The sequence below is a fragment of the Lepisosteus oculatus genome, chromosome 8, assembly GCF_040954835.1.
Source record: "Lepisosteus oculatus isolate fLepOcu1 chromosome 8, fLepOcu1.hap2, whole genome shotgun sequence".
NCBI lineage: Eukaryota > Metazoa > Chordata > Actinopteri > Semionotiformes > Lepisosteidae > Lepisosteus > Lepisosteus oculatus.
Genome location: NC_090703.1, coordinates 5,809,705 through 5,830,681, shown reverse-complemented (window position 1 = coordinate 5,830,681; position 20,977 = coordinate 5,809,705). Strand labels below are relative to the sequence as shown.

At 39.6% G+C, this 20,977-nt stretch overlaps 1 protein-coding gene across 7 annotated transcripts in view; it reads right to left on the bottom strand.

Moving 5' to 3' along the window:
- Positions 1-5,238: 5,238 nt before the first annotated feature.
- Positions 5,239-20,977, bottom strand: part of prkd1 (protein kinase D1) — a 72,258-nt gene continuing 56,519 nt past the window's right edge. For 6 of the 7 annotated variants that reach the window (XM_015350604.2, XM_006632167.3, XM_015350610.2 and 3 more), the window contains 14 exons: positions 20,645-20,855; positions 18,769-18,846; positions 18,024-18,228; positions 17,807-17,930; positions 15,668-15,745; positions 14,884-15,163; positions 14,101-14,153; positions 12,825-12,897; positions 12,496-12,602; positions 12,021-12,182; positions 11,194-11,292; positions 10,107-10,374; positions 7,202-7,287; positions 5,239-6,203 (listed from right to left, as the gene is read on the bottom strand). In XM_015350604.2, the coding sequence (XP_015206090.2) occupies positions 5,985-6,203; positions 7,202-7,287; positions 10,107-10,374; positions 11,194-11,292; positions 12,021-12,182; positions 12,496-12,602; positions 12,825-12,897; positions 14,101-14,153; positions 14,884-15,163; positions 15,668-15,745; positions 17,807-17,930; positions 18,024-18,228; positions 18,769-18,846; positions 20,645-20,855 (2,043 nt within the window). In that variant the 3' untranslated portion in view covers positions 5,239-5,984. The remainder of the gene's footprint in view (positions 6,204-7,201; positions 7,288-10,106; positions 10,375-11,193; positions 11,293-12,020; positions 12,183-12,495; positions 12,603-12,824; positions 12,898-14,100; positions 14,154-14,883; positions 15,164-15,667; positions 15,746-17,806; positions 17,931-18,023; positions 18,229-18,768; positions 18,847-20,644; positions 20,856-20,977) is intronic. The other variant, XM_015350605.2, reaches the window with a different exon arrangement.

Sequence of the window (20,977 nt, the reverse complement as noted above, 5' to 3'; positions counted from 1 at the left end):
TCACTGTATGAAATGAAACAAAGAGGATGGGGATCCCTTCAAAGGAAAGGGTTCGCTACCCAAGGGGCTCACGCTCGCCGTGGCCGGAGAGCCCAGCCCGAGGTTTCAAAACGGCCAGGTGTCCAGTGTCTTATTGTGTTTTGACAGGTGCTCTTTACCAAACAAACTCAGAATGCTATGCTTGGACACATAGCCGAAAATAAGCAACACGCGAGCTCTTTGCTATAAAACCGAGGAAAAAATCCTCCACTCGTAAACTTTTTTGAGCTTTTTAAACGGTGTTATCTTTTTATGCATACTTTAATTTAGTTACAAAGTACGAACGACACAGATAATAAGTCCATTCGATCGCTATTTTTTTTTTCGTTCCCAAGCAAAGTACACTGAAACAGTTCTCATTTAGGAGGCTTGACCCTGAAAAGGCGGGTTTGTATGGACTACACCAAGAATGCCAATATTGTGGTTCATTTGTTCTGTATTTGAAAACTCTAACCCAGCGCAATTTTCTCTGCTGTAATGAATAACTATTTTAGGAGCGAATTTATGGTTTTTCTAAAAAGATTAATCAAAACGGATCTTTTAACCGCTGTGTTCTATAGTCTTAATTCCATTTACATCAGATGTGCGTAGTGAAACCTGAATTTAATTAATCGCGCTCTTCAACCTCAAACCCCCACGTTTAATTTGGGTTTTTGATTATTACCTTAGCTTTTCTGATTACTACTTCAGGTCGCATACAATGAATTATTTTTTTTTTCTTGATTCAAAACGACGTATCCCCAATTTGAGTATTAATGACGTTGGTCATAGAAACGGCAAAGTTATTATTCTTATCGTTTTACGCAAAATTGAGTTTTTAATATATCTAATTAGTATATTTTATTTATTCAATTCTTTTTATGTTATATAATTGTATTGCGGGGTTTCCGTTCTGGAAAAAAAACTAAATATTAAATCATTTCGATCCGATCTCTGCTGAAATAAAAACCTCTTTATTTCAATTGTCGAATACTATACTACAATTTCAAGGGATTTCAGCCCTTGATAGGGTGGGGAAAACATTATTATTACTATTGTGAGTGCTGCTTCACTGCTCCTCAATCCTTTGTTTGACTTCGGACTGTGTGTCAGGGACTGGGTGCCTAATCCGTGGAGTTTGCATGTTCTCTCCAGTTTCGCGTTTATTTTCACCGGATTCTTCGGATTCATTCAATCTTCAAAACACGTAACAAGATGAACTGGTGTTTCTAAACTCTCGCTCTTGTGTGTCCCGTAATGGCGTAGTGTACCGGCTAGGGCTTGGTACCGCCTTGTGCCCTGTGTCTCAGGGATAAAACCCAGGTTTTTTGCAACCCTTACCCGAAACGTGGGTGAACGCTGTGAACGTCTTCACGTTTTCCACAAACCAAATCAATGAGATTCTCTTGTATCTATCCTTACATAGATATATCCCTTGAAAAAATTCTTTTCTGTCAATTCACGTTCACGCCTGGCCTTCGTGACATGCAGTTGTGCTTAGAAAATGTGGCGAATCCAAGTGAAAATAGTGTAAGAATGTTGTCAGGATATTTAGGCAGGATCAGTCGGTGTGCAAATACAGATTTGCACGGAGCGCCATCTGCCGACAGAAAGGTCTGTGTCACAAAGAGCGGAAATCTACATTTTCAAACAGAACGAAGTATTCATTTGGTCACAGGGTAAAGTCTCGGAGGGTCACACAGTCGTACTTCAGACTTATTAGTTTGTTACATTAAGCTAATAATATTTTATAAAATTCATGCTGTGTTAGTAGTTTTCAGTTTCCTTTATCAGCTCATGACTATGCAGTGTTGATTAGTATAAGGTTTTTTCCCATCTTTTCAAGAACAGGCCGTGCTGTAGGCTGATAATTTGTCCTCAAGCAGCCTTGTAATGTGGGTTACTTCTGCTTACTTTATTATTATTTCTACTTGATAATCATAATTATGATTATTGCAGTTATTTACAACTGATCTTACATAAAAATATGCACATAACCAAAATCCAATCCAGGATTTATTTCATATGCGCATAATCAAAACCCTCTACCAGAAGGATTGTGATTTCCAAATATTGCTCACTCCGAACGCGCCGGTGTTGTGCAAAAGCCGTCTTAGAAAAAGAAGGTCAAACAAATTTGATACATTGTTGGTATCTCCTCGTTTGATCAAACGGGAATAATTCGCAATAAGCATTTCTGTGCATATTTGAGACGTTTTAAAGTTGATAATATTTCCTCTGTTTCAAAACAACCATAAATAAAATTTCCCTTTTGTGTTTATGGTTGCGAGATGCTTGTTTCAGTAGTTCTGCATCGTTTCTATTGACACCTTTCGGTCCTGGTCATTTACCCTAAAAATAATGATGAAATCATTTTTACAAGAGTAAGCAAAAAATGTCAAACATACCACACGCATGGTGTTGGAGATTTTGTTTTACAAAGTAGTTACTCCACTTCTTTGAATTAAGGTTAAAGGTTCCTATTGAATGCTATTGAAAGCTTGCAATGACGTCATTAATTGTCAACAGAGTTGTTGTAATTCAATTCAATTCAAGGTGCTTTATTAGCATGACCGATGGGTACAATCAGTGTTGCCAAAGCAAATAAAAATAATAAAATTAACATAGAACAAAACAAAAAATAGAAGTAAAATAAAATCTACAGACATGTTACAGACATTTACAACAAAGACATATTATATAATATTGACATACTGTAGGCAGCTGGAGCATTATTGGGAGACGGACTCACTGTTCCTCAGGCTGTGACAGGAGATCACATACTGGGCTGCCAGATCAACTGAGTTCCCTCCTCCCTCTCCCAGTAGGATTGGGACCTGTTGTGGTTTTGGCAGGTGTGGGAACTCTGGGATTAGATTTCTGAATTTTGGGAAGAATGTTTCTCTAATCCCAGAGTATCTGTCACAGTGCAGTAGGAAGTGCACCTCTGTCTCTATTTCTCCCTGCTGGCAGTGGGAGCACAGCCTGTCCTCTCTGGGCAGCCAGGTCTGCCTGTGTCGCCCAGTTTCTATGGCCAGGTTGTGGTCACTGAGCCTGTACTTCGTCAGGGTCTGTTTCTGTTTGTTATTTTTTATTTTGGTCAAATATTCAGCTAGTGTGTATTGTCTGTTTAAGGTTCTGTAGCATTCCAGTTTATGTTGTGTTTGTGTGTGTGTGTCCCAGTGTGTGAGATATTGCTGTTTGATCTGTGCTGTGATGTGGTTGAGTCTGGGTTGTGGTGCTCTAGCAGTGCTGTCCTGAGGCTGGTTAGTGTTGGTGTGGCTCAGGTCGGTGAGCCTCAGGACCAGCTGGCTCAGGGGGCTCTGTTTTGGGCTCAGCTCTTGGCTCAGCAGGGCTTTGTGGTGGTAGGAATTTTGGTCGCTGTTTTTTAGGTGTAGCCAATACTTTAATATTCTTTTCTGTATGTTTATCAATAGTGGGTACTGGCCTAATTCGGCCCTGCACCCGTTGTTAGGAGTTTTTCTCTGCACACGGAGGATGATTCTACAGATCTCCATGTGCAGAGTTTCTGTGGGGTGTTTGTCCCATTGGGTGTAATCCTGGTCTGTGAGGGGACCCCAAACTTCACTGCCGTATAGGGCAATGGGTTGGATTACACTTTCAAATAGTTGTATCTGTCTTCGTCTTCATGTTCATGAAACTGCCACAAGGTGGCAAGATTCACATGGTCATTTCAACTCTTGTACAGTATACTACTTCCTTCCCTCTTCACAGGCCTTGTCATTCAACAGGACTTCCGACTGGCTTCGTAATGTCAAACACTTCAGAATTTTACAGCGATAATGTTGTGAAAAGATTCCGTACTGTTGCCACCGATCACAGGGCAGCTACACGGAAAAGAACTTTCGCTGGAGAAGAAACAGCAGCAGAAAGATTAATTCTGAAATTAATGATATTCTGATATTGCGAAGAGCTTTAAAATGCTCTTCAGTTTGTAATGGAATCTTGTAAGAATGAATACAAGCTCATTTTCTAAAACAGGCAATCAAGATATAGTTTTTTTTTTCGCTACAGTATAGCAGTACAATACAAAATTACAACATTGTTTTTGTTCTCTCTCCGTAATTGGTTTAAAATGTAAATGCTTGCCCAATCCTTCCTTTTTTTTAAGGCACAAATTACCGACATACTGCTTAAGGACCACATAATTATACTCAGTTATGAACTTCTCTGATGCCAGATTGAGTTTAATAATGACAAAAATATATAATAACGGCAGAGTTAATTTTAGCTTGCTGCTGTTAATCAGATCGCTAGTCTGTGTAAGAATACATGTGTTATGACTCATTGGAAAAACAACATTATGACTTATTTTTCAGACCAGAAAGGAGAATGCAAGAGCTACAGTATAAACAGAAGTAGGAATTAAGAATAAAAAATGCAATCCTATTTTTTTCAAAGAATTGGTCATGTAAATAATTAGTAGAAATGTCAGCAATGACGAGCTGCACTTTGCTCTTAATGTCTTCTTAATCACGGTCCAAGTCTGCAGACTTCCCTGCTTCTTGTCTTTATAAACTGCTCTCACAGACAGATTTCAGCCCCAATCCCTGGCCTTGTCTTCTGTAGTGCTTAGACAGAAGCCCCAGTTCTCAAGGAATTGTCAGACGTTCTTATATCCCCACATCAATGTCTCTAAACAAATTGGTTACTGTATAAATGCTTTTCTGATCTAACATTACATAAGCTAATGCTGTGGTCTGTTAAAGCCCTGTTCTGACACATGGTTGGACGTGAGAATGTGTCACTCATTTCCCAGTAATAAGCCGGTAATCACACGGTTGTTAATTATGTGTCGTCTAAAATGGACCAAAACGCTCATGTCATCAAAAAATCCATGTTGTGTTTTTCTATGCCTTTGAATAGTTCAGTTGTATTAAAATATATGTTCACCCGTTTTAAATGTTTTTGGCTTTGCCTTGCTTCACTATGAAGAGAATGGGGATGATGAATCATGAAAAACACTGTAGAAAATATATTTTTTGTTGTTACGTGTACAGGTTTTCTTGTCTTAAAAGCATTCAGATTTATCCATCATTCCATTGTGCATGTTTTTCCTTACACGTTGGTAAACGTCAATTCTTCAACACTGTACTGTAGTAAGAAATCACACATACTTTAGGAACCTCTTTTCAAAGCTAATGTCTGCCATATAATAGTTTGAGAACCTATATAGAATAATACAAGTACACATAGAAATGTTTTCAACTTTTACAGCCCAACAAGACTTTTATTGAAAACTTACACAAAGAGGCCACATGTTAACAAGCTGCTGAACGTCATTAAAATCCATCTTCATAAGAAAAGGAATGTAATTTTATCAGAACTGTACTGCTGTTTACATTGTTACTAAGGCATTGAGGCTTACTTTTTCCATAAAGCACTTGTGCTATAATTGTACAGTAAGGTTTGACCCGTGTGTTCATTATAAAATACTCACATTTGTTGAAGACAGTATTCTGAAAATCTTCACATTCTGTATGAATCCTTAGACGTACCGAGACACAGCCAGCTGAACAGCAGCCCAAACCTCTCTGAGTGCATACGACACTGCTAAACTATAGTAATAAAGAAATTGACAAAGAAGCTTTTCCAAGGTGACATACGGGTAGCAATCTAGCAAAAGGCACACTTTAAGACATTCTTCTTTTATTTATATTTACGAAACATGAGCAAGAAACAGACATCGGGTAACAGATGGTGGTGGCTGTACTGATTAGGTGAATAGCTCTTAACTGCACACTCCAGCACAAGAAAAGTACAGTTGCTCCTGGGTGCTCAGCAAAGTGACATGGGCTGTCCTTATTCAAACAGAAGTGGGATGAGGGCAGCAGTAGCAGCAGTATTCTGAAATTGTTTTGGGTCGTGTGTTGTTTTTTTGCAAGGCCCAGGTGAAGGCTGGCTCCTGGCTGGTGCACCAGCCCCGTGTCAGAGGTCGTGCTTGTCTAGAGAATGCTGACTCTCTCGCCCAGAGCCCTCATCTCTGCCTCCTCGGCCTCTACGCCCTCACTGCAGTCTGTATGTGGGTTGACCAGGTGAGCTGGGTACTGCAGGCCGTGCTGTCCTGCAAACAGCTCCCACCGGGAGTCATCGCTTTCGTGGGTGATGTACCGCTCTCCAATCTTGCATTCAAGCCCTCTCAAGTCCAGCCATGTCTGGTAATCCTGCAAATAATACAGAAACAACCATTTCAAGACATGCTGAGTGATATAAAGGTTGCTAGTTAGGTGCATGCTCTGACGTGCAAGCTCAGCCTACCGGGGCCGGTTGACAGTAGCTACCGATGTAGTTCAAGTAGGGAGCTTTGTCAGCACGCGTAGGTTGCAAAGGAACAAGTAAAGGTTTATTCCACGCTGGGTGACCCGGAGAAGGCTACATCCGAAACATTGTGTTTCTTTTCTTCTCTTTTCAGCATGGACTAAACCTTTACTTGTTCCTTAGTAGCTACTGATGCATCTTAGGCATAGGAATTAGCTTCAGAGTCCTTTTCACACATGGTTCTTTTGTAGTGGAGCTGTGGTTCGATATTTAACTTTAGAAAAGTGTGAGTCGTCCCTCACAATCAATACATGCTTTTGCTTTGGTTATGCAGAAATCTGCAATGATGCATTTTGTACTGCTACTATAATGTAGAGAGGGCTTTGATTGTTTAATCAATAAGTTGGAAGGTACTGGATTGCATCTTCATTACTTTAGCTCAAACAAACAATTTAATTTTCTTGGGAAGCCACACAAATGTTGCATCATTGCTTTGAGCCGAGAGTATTAAACCTTTTGAAGCCTGACTTTGTAGAAGAATGTTTTTCCCATGAGCATGGTGCCACATGAGCAAGCATCTCTGAATCTGGCTACATAATCCCTTCAAACCTTTCACACAAGCTGAGAAAGAAGACTTCTACAAAACATCTATATTAAGACATGTATAAAATTTGTCTAACTATAACAACACAGTTGTGCTGTGTAGCGTAACAAGCAATTCACAATTATAACTCTCTGATGTACTCTATACTTTTTATTTTGAAAAAGATATGTAAAGGCTTTATGAACTGATATCTTTGATCACTGTAATAAAGCTGTAATCAACCTGTAAAAAAAACTACTTTTCACAATTCGGTTTAGAAAATATCATTAGTTAAGTGTTTCTTGAAAATAAGGAGCTCACCTGTAGCCAAGGGTGACTGAGAGACTTGTCCACACTGTACCTCTTCCTCATTTTCACTTGCAGGAGGTTGTTAATGAGGTCAATTGCTGTAATGACAAGGGAGCCTGTCAAGGAATGTACCTTCACATAACAGATAAGCTTGGAAGTCTCTATCACACACTTTTCAGAGTCAACATGGGGTAATGGGCAAAACAAAATGTAAAGCTTATTTTAAGGGTCATAAGCTTCTCAGCTTCACTTTGGATGGGTGACCTTAAGGACCTTAATTACAATTGCCATCAGTCAGCATTACTCAGATGAATACACAGTCAGAAAAATACAGGCTGCTCTCGTAAAAACCCATTAAACACAGTGAAGCCATGTTCACTGCAACAGAACAACTGCAATATATTTAACTGTTTCTCAAATTACCAAACACTAACAAAATCTAAAGCCTTAGAGACCGGCATGAATTGTGATGTTCTCGCAAAATGCTGTCAAAGGATGAGAGATTTAGGTATCGTGGCAGTTAGTGTCTAATGAAATTGCAAGAAACAGAACTCAAGACAGATTGTTATGTACAGTATAAAAGAATTATGAAACACAAAAGCTGCTGTTAACTGACCAATCTTTGGAAATGTTTGTCTGAAACTCAGACAAGCTTAAAAAAAGGGTCATCCTTAAGAACAGCCATTTAAACAAGGTTTTATCAGGTATTTCTTTCCAGACATAGATGCAAGATTAAGCTTCTCAGTTCTCATGTAAAAAAAATAAGAGAGGATAATACATTAAAATACCATTTTTAAAATGGAAACAAGAAAACCAATGTGATTAGGAAATGATATATGGCAAAACGGAACTCGGGGACACATGAAGAAATTCCCTGGACTGCGCATATTTCTGTACTGAGGAGGATAATGAGGCCAGGCAATGAGGAAAAAGGAAGCACGCTGATGGAATACTGTCAATAATGAGTTTTATGCTAGAGTAAACCTGCACTTAAACAGAAGAGTCACGCACAAGGATCCACCTTCAGATCCACAGATTTAGGATGGAGCTCTCTAAACAAAGAAAATATTCATCCTTATCTACGCACACATGCATGAATGTCTGCAAGTTAGCAAAAAACAGATGTTGCCAAGTACCTTTCCTTCGTTTCCCTGAAACACAAGCGAGGTGGTTTGTGGAAATGACATCTAATCTAAAGAGGACAGTCAAGTGTATTTTTTACCTTCATTTTGAAACAATTGACACAATCATGTTTAGTAGTGGATGATGGTCCAGTTTTAATGTACATGTAGAGAACTATATTTTACACTCTGCAATAAATTATTTGCTAGTAATTGTTCTTCATTTAACAGTTATTGTGGTTTTTGGCATGTGCCGCTCAAAAAGTTAATTCATTTGTATTTACTTCTAATTTTTTATGGGCTAAGTGAAATATTTATAAAGTTATACATTGATTCACTACTTGATTGTTTGATAAGAAAGTAAGGCTGCATTTCACATGGAATGTGTACGAACAAAAGAAAGATTATAACCGAGAGCTCATCGAGCTTGTTTGGTAGTTAGTAACTAATTGATCCAAAGATTTATCCAGGCATTTCCTGAAGGAAGCCATATCTGGGTAGCTTGTTCCATACACCCACAACCCTTTGGGTAAAGAGATGTATAAGAAAGGAAAAATGAACAGGTACTGAGCAGGTGTAAGTCTTTTGCCTACACCCCTGAAGCATCTCAAATTTCCATGATATGTCTCAGAGTGCTTGTCCATTGCTTCTCACACAAAATAGATTGTCTGCAATGCTTTCACCTAAAGAATGCTAGGTGATAAAGAGATCTTTGATTATCCAAAAGTACATAGTAGCTGAGGTATGAGGTATGATAATGAATAGGTAGTTTCCTTTCCTGGGCAGGACAGCTACCCTTCTTACCCCTGGGTTAATAAGTGAAGCTGGTTTGTTGATTCACAAGGTCATGCATGCAGTGAATTGGCAGATATGTTTGCAGAGTTTTCAAAAGTTACGTCAGTGTCATTTAAAGGACAATTTGGGAGAACTGGCCACATCTGCAGGTTCTCCATTCATGGAAACCAGTTTCCCAGCTTTTCAAGGGAGCGCCGCATGTCTGGCACCCTAGAACTTCTCTTCCATTCACGGTCACATCCGTGATGGCTGCGGGCAGGGAGAGTCTGCTGCAGGATGAGCTTTTACTTTGACAGCCTCTGGAGCAGGCATGGGAGGAGTCTGACTCAGATCTCAGTGCAAACCACAAAAGGGCTTGGCCCCTCGTTTCAGTGGGCTGGACCAACATTGTCTTAGTTAAAATCAAAACTGGGCCATAATTGCTCAAAACTCACAGGGATTCTTTAAGAAGCAGTTTTGATAAGACTCCTGGATCAGCAAGCAATTATTGATCACATATATTTGGGCTATGTGACCTCTCATTAGAGATCCCTCTTACATTTTCATGTTTTCACACTTTACAGTCGTTTAATGTGGCTTCATTGATTCTGATTCTGTAGATAATATTTAATACATTAAAGCTTAAACGAAGACAATGTTTTACATGATCATGGTGTATTTGTTTGTGTTGTGCAGTAATCTGCTGTTACTCGCAGGGGTAGGTGATGTACCTTTTTTCTCATTCTAGAACGTGCACTAAGATCTCCAAAATAAGGCTGATTTAACTAGTTTCTGATCTCCTATGCTCAGAATAAGCCTTTCATCAAGGACAGTTTTAAGGTTAATGAAATGTTTCTCCCCTGCAGGTAAAGGAGTTTAAATCTCAGGATTCACAAGGGTTAGACACCTTGAAGTCTATACTACAGGTGTCCGATTTGCGAATGTAGAGCTCGTGAATGTCCAGGTTTTACTCTATAATCATACAGAACAGACAAATTCAACATGAATGGTCATGGACTTGCCTTCTTGGGATACTTCTTTCCACGGGTTTGGTGGGTACATGAATGCGGCATTCTGGATCTGATCATGAATGTCCTCATCCTCATTAAAGGGAAAGGTGCCACTGAGGCTGACATAGATGATGACGCCTACAGACCACATGTCCAGAGATCTGTTGTATCCCTTATTCCTCAACACCTCAGGGGCCAGGTATGCAGGTGTACCAACCACTGAACGTCTGAAAGATTTCTCCCCAATGATCCGAGCAAATCCAAAGTCACACAACTTAACCTGCACAGAGAAGCATAACGCACAGGCAAGGAGAAACAGGAACACTGTTAATACAGTAAGACTTACAGCCCCCCTCCTGGGTTTTCATATCTTACTGAACTATTCCAACTTCAAAGTGGTAATTAAAAACACTCAACAAAGATGTTATTTATTTCTGCTGCTCTTTACAAATTAATTATAGCTCGTATAACTACTAAATTCCAAAAACTAATTGGTTCTCTCTTTAATCTCATTTAGCTAATGCACATTGTAAAGAAAAGGAGAACAATCTGAAGTCTAATTTCCCTTGAAGAGCTACGTTAGAAGTTGCTCATTATTTGTTGTGGTGGCCCACTATCCAGTTTTGCTGCAAGGCTAGAACAAATGCTAAAAATAAATTAGTATTAGCTGCAGGTTTCACATAAAAAGCACACCTAATACACAGAAAAGAACATTGGCTCAGAAAACAAAAAGCATTATGTACAGTCTCCAGCTATCATTGTCTTCAATAACCTACTAGGTATACTGTAATTTGTAGCGTTTTTAACAGAGTGAGTTGATATTAATCCTTCAAACCTTCACAGTTTGTTATAATGTGGGCATTAGTTTATTTTACTTTTAAAGTGTGAAACTCCTGATTGCTGCAGAGTTTTGCCCACTGACTAATCTTGTATAAAGAACAAGCAAGCAGGCTTGAGCAGAAAGTGCAGCATGCGTGCAGAGCCCATTAGCAAAAGAAAGGAAAAGAAAAAAAAAACAATTTGCAGCCAAGTTCTGCTGGTGTGAAACAATGTTGCAAGGCTTGGTATGATGGAAAAATAAAAAAAAAGTGTTTCTTACCTGAGGAAAGGGGTCAGCAGAGGCGAGTAAAACATTTTCAGGTTTGAGGTCACAGTGAACAATGTTCTTAAAGTGAAGATGTCTCAGTGCTACAAGAATCTGCAAAGAAGACAAAAAGTAATTATCTGTATTTTACAACTAGTGCTCTGATTACAGTCGCTTGGAATATTTTGAGTTTTGTGTTGGGATACAGTTGCTAATTATAATATACTGTACAATTAATAGCAGCTTTTGAAGCCCTCTATTATAGTTAAACATGTCATATATTAACTAGAACTGAATTAACCTTTTTACTGGCATGTTCAATTTAGCCATAAGTGATGAATTTCATTCTTTTACTACAAAATTAATCTCCCTTCTTTTAATTGCCACAGTGTTTTTGTAATTCTGCATTTCATTCATTCATCAACATCATTACAAGCAATATATGGAAGATTTTTAATTTAAACTGTGTGCTTTTTTATTAATCACAGTGTTGGTTATCTAATTTTATTAAAGCGTGCACCAAAAAGTGATAGTTTGTTGATAGCATCTTGCATAAATCACTTAAAAAATTTCACACACAGCGACTAGCTCTGGCTTTTAGACTAATCATCGTGGAGGAGATGCAGGTATTCAATATGGTTTTTGGGAGTAGACGTACTGTAAGTGATATTTGGAAAATACTTTAGCATATATGCAGTGAATGAATCATTTAATGCAAACCTGCTTTTAAACAGTCCCATTTTCAGAATGAACTGAGTGTTCGTTATGAGTGAAGATCTGTACTCTGAGCCCTTGGCAGGAAGTCTGTGTGTGTGTGTGTTGTGCAGCTCGCGCACACGTACCTGGGTGATTAAAAACTTCGTTATGCGCTCCGGCAGTCTTCCCTTTTCACTTGACAGGATCATCTCCAGCATGTCTCCATGGAGCTTCTCCATGACAACAAACACTCGCTCGGGCGTCTCGAACATGCACTCCAGATTGACAACACCAGGGTGATGGAGGTTCTGTGGGTCAACAAGCAGGCAGTTCTGCCTTCAGGGGCTCTTAACCCGGCTCACATGGTCCAGTCAGGTAACAGGAGGAAACTTGCATGCGCAGGGTGACATAAGGGGATCGCTGCATTTCTATTTAGAAAACACTTTTTATGTTTGCGATAGACACCCCACAAATAACGATAACATTCACTGTGCCTAAAGTTTTTTTTTAAACTTAAAATTATTTTTAATTCACCCACTTAATCTGACGTCATTAAAAATCTACTTTAACGCTGTCTGTTATTCTTTAAAGCCGAGGTTACACGAAGGAGCAGCCCATTACCTGTAAGATGGCGACTTCATTCCGCAGCTGGCTCTCCTGCTTCGTAGGAAACCTCAACTTGTCTATGATTTTAATGGCCACGTCCCTTCCCGTTTTCCTGTGTTTTCCTAACACAAGGATCAAGTGTCATCAAGACTTCAAGACGATTCATTTACATAAAAAGTCAATGTGGTGTACAGTAGGGAAAGAGTCTTATCGGCTTTAAGATGGGTGGCAAGGTATACTGCTGCATGTAGGTGGCCACATGTTTCCTATATTTGCATTCTGGAAATACATTTAAATAATTGTTGCTCTATTTATTTTAAGGAATAATAATGAAAAATACAGACCTCCATATACTATTCCAAACTGCCCAGAGCCAAGAACTTCATCAGGAAATATTTGGTAAACCGAACTAATATCCTGTTGGGAAAAAAGAACAGCATTGGTGTCATCTATTTTTCACTTTCAAAATCATGCATATATTTTCATAGAAGCTGACACGAGTGCACATACTGTATGTTTAACAAATTCATGCTGTATAAAATTAGAAAATGAATCACAGCTATTTAAGTAGCCGATGAGTAAAAGCTTAATGAATAGTTTCTCCAGCTGAAACATTACCAAGCTGCGTGCCGGAGCTGTGCTGTTTAAACCTGGCAGGAGATTCAGTGGGTGCCCAGGCGAGGCACAGGATCAACATATCCCATATCTGTGAGTTTACTAGTTCTTATCTGGCCAGTGCACAGTGGCTTCATTCCTTTAATGCTCTCTCAGTAATCCAAAGTCCTTGGAAATGCACTGAGCATTCACATGCTGTTATCCACTTACTAAACATCTCTTTGTCATTCCCAAGCTAATGGAATGCTCTGGGTTATAGGACTAAAATGCCATTCTTGTTATAAGTGTTTATGATTACATACTACATACACACACACACGTACTGTATAAAACAGATCTATAAAATGGTCTTCCACAAGCTTGCAGATCTCATAAGGTCAGGTCATAAGGCTGCTGCCTTCTTAATAATTTTTTGTTTGCATTGCACGTGTACGTTAATTGGCATTGCAATGTACAGAACCAAGCCATATTAAAATTGGCCACAGCAGCCTATATACTATATCTATCGCAAAACACCAAGCATAGGATTGTGCAGACACAATCAAATACCTCTGGTAACTTGGTGTTCTGCAGCAGTATAGTCATGCAGGAGGCTGATAATTGCAATGCTGATGCAGGAGTGCTAAATCCGCTATACATTTTTGTTGTTTCTTAATAAGGGTACTTATTTTTATATAGCAAGAGTTCTATATTTTTCACTACTTTTCTCTGAAAATCATGCTTATGGGTGGAAGACTTTTGCCTGACAGGTGTTTTCATCTGTGCTGCATGTGAAAAGTCAGCATCTTTGCTCCCTGAAGTCCCGTGTTTAAAAGCATGTTACTGACGCGTGAAGATACAGATACAGCTTAGAGTTTTCTAAGATTTAAGCCTACTGACATTCAAGAGATTAGCGGTAGCTCTGTGTTTCCACATGGACGGGGACTTATCATGAACTTAATGGGCTACAGGTGAAAAAGGTTTTACATTTCATTTTGAGCATTTGATTTATTTTCACATACTTACCACATTTTCCTGAATTTGGCAGTTGGAAACAGAAATGCTAACCGAAACATCTTCTGTTGGTTAAAAACAACAACAAAAAGGATGTAATTTGCACACTTGTATCATGCAAAATGTCACATTGTAGCAACAAAAAAGGTATACAATATAGGGATGTGATATGATCAGTTAATAAAAATACAGAAAAATTCCAAAGAAATTGATTTACTTTTTTTAAACCACAAATAGTGTGAATAGTAAATGTGTCAGATATAACAAACAAAAAAACAAAACTTGTCTTCAAATGTTACATATTTTCCATGTAGTATGTGTCCAGTAAGGTCAGACTAGAACTGTTTTTTGTATTTGACATATGACTGTAAGGATAGAGAATCACTGAAGCAATCTGGAGGTGTTCACACTTCAGGAATGACAAATATCAATGTGAATAACTAGCAGCATCAAAAAGAAAGGACCATTAAGTCATGGAGCCAATGACCGAGAACAAAACATGAAACAATTTTAGTAATTACCTTTAAATATTCTAAGTAAATAAGTAAATACAAATAAGTCACACAGTCCATCAAAGAAAGTTCTGTACAAAGCTTAGGGAGTCTACCTGTTCCCTACTATATTGAAATTTCCGAATGTTAGAAAGAGCCAGTGTAATCAATGAACATGAAAGGAAGTCTCTTTTTCCCACCTCCCCTTCCAAAGAGGAAGTGAATGAGGTGAAAATGAGTCTGTCGGTTTATGCAGAGCAGTGCAGTCATGACAGGCACAAAGCGGAGCGAAATAAAGACTTACTATGGTAGCTCTGTTGATTCCCATGGGACACACCCTTTGGAATGACTGGCATCAGGGCATGCTGTATTGCCATTTCCCACATTCTGGCAACATCCTGGCCGATGCCACTTATGAGTACGTTGTTATTAGCGGGCATGTTCACTGTGTTTACCAGATTTTCCCCGACATAGTACATAACATTTGCTGTAGTGATCTCAAAGCAGTGGGGATTTGCTCCAGAAGGAAGTAAGTTGAAGTTCTTAGCTGGTTCCAAGGACAAAACTTCAGATAATGGAATTTCCTAAGAGATTTATTCAAAACATGAACAACGAAGTGACAATTCAAAGTGCGTATATTTTTAATTTAATTTAATTCAATTTTCCTCATCAGAATATCTAATGCACTGTCAGAGCCAGCCATCTATTGATGAATCAAAAGTAGCAGTACAGCACTGTGCGATATAGATTCTTTAGCACACAGTATTCTTAGTGTGCAGTCTCATCTTCAGAACAATTAAAACAATGCATAAAGAGACTTAGGTTTTCGAATATCTGGTACCTTAGAAGAATCATTTCTATTGCACAGCAGCAGAGGAAGCAGAAGAAAACATATATTTTTAAAAAATGAGAATACAGATAAAAAGTTTACTTATACAGAAAAATTCCAAAGAAATTGATTTACTTTTTTTTTACAGAAAAAAGTTTACTTACAGTATACTTTTTTCTGGAACTATTGTTTAGGACCTTCTAGCTGTCCAAATACCACATTGCTGCAATCAAAAGATATCATAAAGCAAACATTTTACCTTATAATACTTGCTCCCCGTGTCATTCTGAAACAAAGTAATACATTTACTGTCCAGTCTCCAATAGTGTCTTTTCCGCTGTTTGAAAAACAAGAAGAAAGATAAAGCCTATTAGTTTCATTTAAGGACTATAGCCAGATTAAGGCCTGAACCAAGTGCTCCCAACCAATAAGACCCTTGTGGTCAGGCAGCCACCACCTGCTCTTCCTGGTGACTCCAGGAGTGTACAGCCATGTGCTCAGTGTCTGCTGTCCACAAATGAAGTGCAAGGGCTTGAGGAGATCTGACCTATCTGTTAATAATCTTGCATTTTTACAACTCAATAATTACTTTAGTTTAGGTTGCCTACAGGCATTCTTAGATGAAAGAATATCTGATAAGAATATCAGAGCCCTAACATATTAACATTGTGGAATTGTATGATATTAATGCCATTCCTTGCATTAGTAGCCCCCTGAATGAATCTCTAAATCTGTATGCAGATGCCAAACCTACTAGATGTTCCATTTTGTGTTTGGTAGGTGTTATATTTACTGTATGCTGGCTTGTGGGACAGGCAGGACTTCGTTGTTTCATTTTTTAAATTCAAATTGTTTAATGCAGTTTAATGCTGTGCTTTGGTTTTAAACTTGCACGCCTTCTGCTTCTCTGCGCAGATAATTGCGAGTTTGTATATGCTGTTACGTGACAGTTTAGCTAGAAGCCAGGGTGTGTGAAAGGGCGTGAAACCGCATTTCTGAGCGTGTAAAATGTAACAGCTCACATGCAATTTCTGCTGATTTTAAAAGCAAAGAATACATTTTTTAACATGTTAAACTCTCCTGTCTCAGAAGCACCTCATTCTAGTTATTAAAAAACAGAAGGGGCTGACAACATTCATATAAATAATCCAGAAACCAAAAGAAATATAAAAACAACCTGCACCACTGACATCCAATAGCACGGTGAAATCTAAGGTGAAAATCTAACTGCTTTGTTCAGAGGTTAGTCATTTAAAAATCTGGGGAAATATCATTCAACAGCTTTAGGGCTGTGGGAGAATTGCTGGCATTGCCACAGTGAAACTGCCGAAACGTGGGCTTCCTCTTGTTCAGGTGCTGGGAGTCACTTCTGCACAGCCCTGTCACTGTGTGCATCATGGTCAGGCTGGATCCTGAGGCGCTGATGAGGCAGGAAATGGTGAGGGACAACTCTGGCCATGACACCTTCACACAATCAGAAGCTTAGTCTGAGAGAGCGCGAGGATCGCTGATCTTAGTCTGAGAGAGCGCGAGGATCGCTGATCTTAGTCTGAGAGAGCGCGAGGATCGCTGATCTGAGTCTGAGAGAGCGCGAGGATGCTTGCACTGTCTGATCTAGAGGAGGGCTGTTGCCTCGTGGCTCCTAACATGGAAAAACACTGACATTAAATGAACTGCACTCATGAGGTCCATATGGAACGCTATGAGATAATATGTAATGGTGCAAAATATGTTGATATTCAGTTCTGTTCCTGTTTTGGAGCAACCCGTCTGTTGTGCTATTCAAGCTCAATTTGGAAATCCATCAGTTATTTAATTGGTTTTCTTGAGCCTAATTGCCATACTCTTTCATTCATCACTTTAAGTCTTCCTTCCATTCAGAAAGGTAACATTTTAAAGCTCATCTGCTTCATGATGCATCTCCATGGACACATTGGATTAAAGCACTTCTGTACGAGGTATTTGTTTTCCCCCAATTCCTTTAAGTTCATTAAGGCTTTCTTTATTGAACGATATTGAAACAATTAATCACCGAGCGGTGTCAAGCCCCAAGCACTAAAACCATTGGAATAAGTGATGAACATTTAAATCCACAAAGGAACATTGGAAACTTGATCTTGATCATTTTTTTTTTAGTTCCCTTTCAGTCTGTAGATGGAAATTCAAACTGCTACAGGGATAAACTCACTCCGCGGCCCCAAGTGTGAGGGGATTTGGAATGAAGCATAGAAGACGTTGAGCATCACTACTGGCTGCTTCTTCCCCTATAAAATGTCTCCATCTGTCACATGCATAGGCACTTACACGAAGAAGGAAATGGATCAGAACGGCCTCAAGATGTGCTGTGAAGTTGCAACGCTGAGAATCTTCACTGTACCAGATGACTTTGTTCTCTTACCAGTGTGTCTTTACTTGTAAAATGGACCATCCATCCTTCCTTCAACACGTTGCTGCTTTTCCTCTTGGTGTGCTTGACAGACTGCACCACTCTCATCAAAGGGATGTTGTTGCTAGTGGAAGGGCTGTAGAAACACCGGCAGTGCGTTAAAGTTCTTGGCGTCTCGGGGGGCGTGGCTGCAGCTAGACGGGGGCGGGGGGGGGGGGGGTCTCCTGACCTTATCATCCTGCTGGAGTCGTCAGGGTCCGTGTCGTGGTCCTGCATCTCCCCGATGTGGCTGTGGCCGCCGCTCATGGAGATCACCGAGTCGTGGGCCAGGGACTCCTCCATGTCATCCGCCAGCCCGCCGTTCCTCTCGCTGTCGTTGTCGTCACTTCCTTCCTCCATGACAACATCCGACTCCGGCCCCGGACTGAGCAGGTCTGAGGGAATACAAATGTCGTCGGCTGTCAGAGAGTGTTGTGTGCTTCCTAGCTAGACAAGGAAACTGGTTGAAGCTTTTCCAGTCACTACACAGTCGCTTCTTTTGCGCTGAATGATTTATTTTTAAAATAATCTATTTTCTTCTTTTTTTTTTTTTTACATTTTAACAAGCAGATAAGGCCAACACTGGCCCTACAGAGCCACCGTCCAGCAGGACTTTAATCATTAACTTACTACGATCAATATCAAGAAAATGTCAAACTGTGGTCCTTGAGAACTATGGGGTGTTATTACTATCTTCTCAATCGCCACAATATACAGCATTTGTATTTCACTTTATCCCAATATTAATTTTTGAATTAGAAATACATTGGCTCATGGCTCAGAAGTCTGTTTCAAAGTTGCAGGGTAGTATTTTTAAAACTGCAGCTGATCTGCCAACAAGAAACTAGTACCAGTTTCGCGAAACATTCATCTTGAATAATCTTCCCTCTATACGTCATGGAGATACCAGGGGACACAAAAAGTTACAGACTTGCCTCCATTAATGGCTACTTCACCAAGGCAATTATTTGGCACTTTGGGAGCACAGCGTTTATGGCAGTTGAACTTGCAATCTACAACAAATGGAAAAAAGAACAGCCAGGATTTACTGTGGACATCATCACAGATACCTACAATGCCGACTACTTCCCTAGTTCACCCATGGCCTTGTCCAGATCAGACTCCGAGACTGAGAGGACAGAGAGGTCTTGGTGCGATCAAGGGAATGTTAAACAGGTTTCTGTCATTTCTTGTTTAGTGATATGGCGTGAAAGGCTACTAAAGAGCTCTACAGTTACACAACTGACCATCTAAACATCCACAGTTAATTTTCTGTTCATAGGACATCCCTTCAGCTTATGCATTCGTGCCTATTTATTCTCTCTTGACTGAACATTTTTTTCCCCTGAGAGTGGAATGTCACTTACTCCAAGTATGATTATAAAGAACATATCTTGTTAAAGACTTTATAGAACAAAAGGCTGTCGGAATGCCAGAGTTTTCGTCCAATGAGTAATGTAAGTTGACAGTCTTTCTTTTTTGTGATTTTTCTGCAGGAATAGTTTTTATGCGTGACAGCGAGAGGGCACTCAGTAATCAAGGGCAGCATTCTCACATTGCTGCCATTCTGCATGTACTTTGCAATGAACCATTACGCTGAATACAACACAGAATGCCTGTATTCCTGTGAGAGCATCCATTTAGAGGTTAATGTTAGGAGCAGCTTAGAGAGTCATGATTGTTCTGTGAAACTGCCAGTGAACTAATAAGGATTGATACTGCTGTTAGCCTCCTATAGCTTTTGTTTGAACTTTAAACAGAGATGGGTATGTGTACAGGGTATGTGGGTGAAAACGTCGCTTTAAGCTGTAGTGTGTGGCGTTTCTCAACTTAATACATGAACTGATTATGATTCTGGCAAAACTGCAGGGACAGTTAGAATGCATGTTATTTTCTCACAAAGACTAACACTAATGTTGGGACGTTTATACTCGCATCTGCACCATGTATTTCACTGAACCACTTTGCAAAATGTGAAACTGGAGCAGGCAGGATTGAACTAACTTTGATATCACTGCAACACTATCTGTAAAGCTGTGAGGTGCTGTAGAGGCGTATGAACATGTTAAACCTACAAAATAGCCCTGGAAGAAGCAAAAGCACATCAAAGCTTATATTTTCACTCACAAACAGGAGCTACCAGCCTCAGGCCCATACTTTCCTATCCAGTCATTACAGGTTTCTATGTTTGCGCATCTAAATCGTGCCGTGTTTTAACTCCCTCAGGCATGTCACTTGTACCTGCTCCTAATATTTCATCAAGGCTTCAAGGAACAACAGCTTTTTATTAGACCCCTTTCTTACATTTGAAAAGCAATTTCCCCTACTGTTCACAATATTTCAGCTTCCCTTCTCTATTTGTTCTCTTGCTTTATGGACTAAAGCAGTGAAATTGCTTTTAAAAGCTAGAAAGCATGCCCTTCTAACAGAAAAGATATTGGTACAATAATTTTATCTTAATGCGCAGCTGTCAGGGCTAGATCTTGATTCGCCTTTTTGTCAGGCAGAAACTATAAGCATGTGTAATTTAACCCACAAATTTTAACACTTAAAAATTATTTAAGGCAGGGCTCTGTGCATTATTTGGCAGAGTTTGCACAATTAGATTTGGCCACTACTTGCCCTGTGCCCAAGGTAAGTGCATCCCATATCAGTCTGGCCATTGTGTTTCCTTCACTAGCGTGAGTAGGCATCGCTGACAATAGCTTAACTTGAGGGGGTTGACTTCTCCCATGAACATTTTTAAGTCAAGACTCGGATTTCCCAGGTGAATATCGATCAGCACAAGAGGCGGAGCCTGAGAAAATGCACCTTTACATTGAAGGCCCTGCCGAAACAGCCCTTTCAGAAGCTTCTTGCAGTACTGGCAGACAGTGGGGCGCGTGTAAGAATGGACAACGAAGGTGTGGGGCACTTTCACTTTGGAGAGCAAAATCTTGTCCAGCTGGATTGGCCGGCCGACGTATGACTGGGAGTTCGATCTCTTCTCCCTTCCAATAAAGGACTCAGACTGCGTTTTCTGCTGTAAATCGAGATTAAGAGAAGTGTCCTTTAGCACGTTCATTTTTTTTGGCATCATTCAAAAACTTTAAAAGCACATCTCAACAACAATTCTACCCCACTGTTTATTGTACTCACACATAT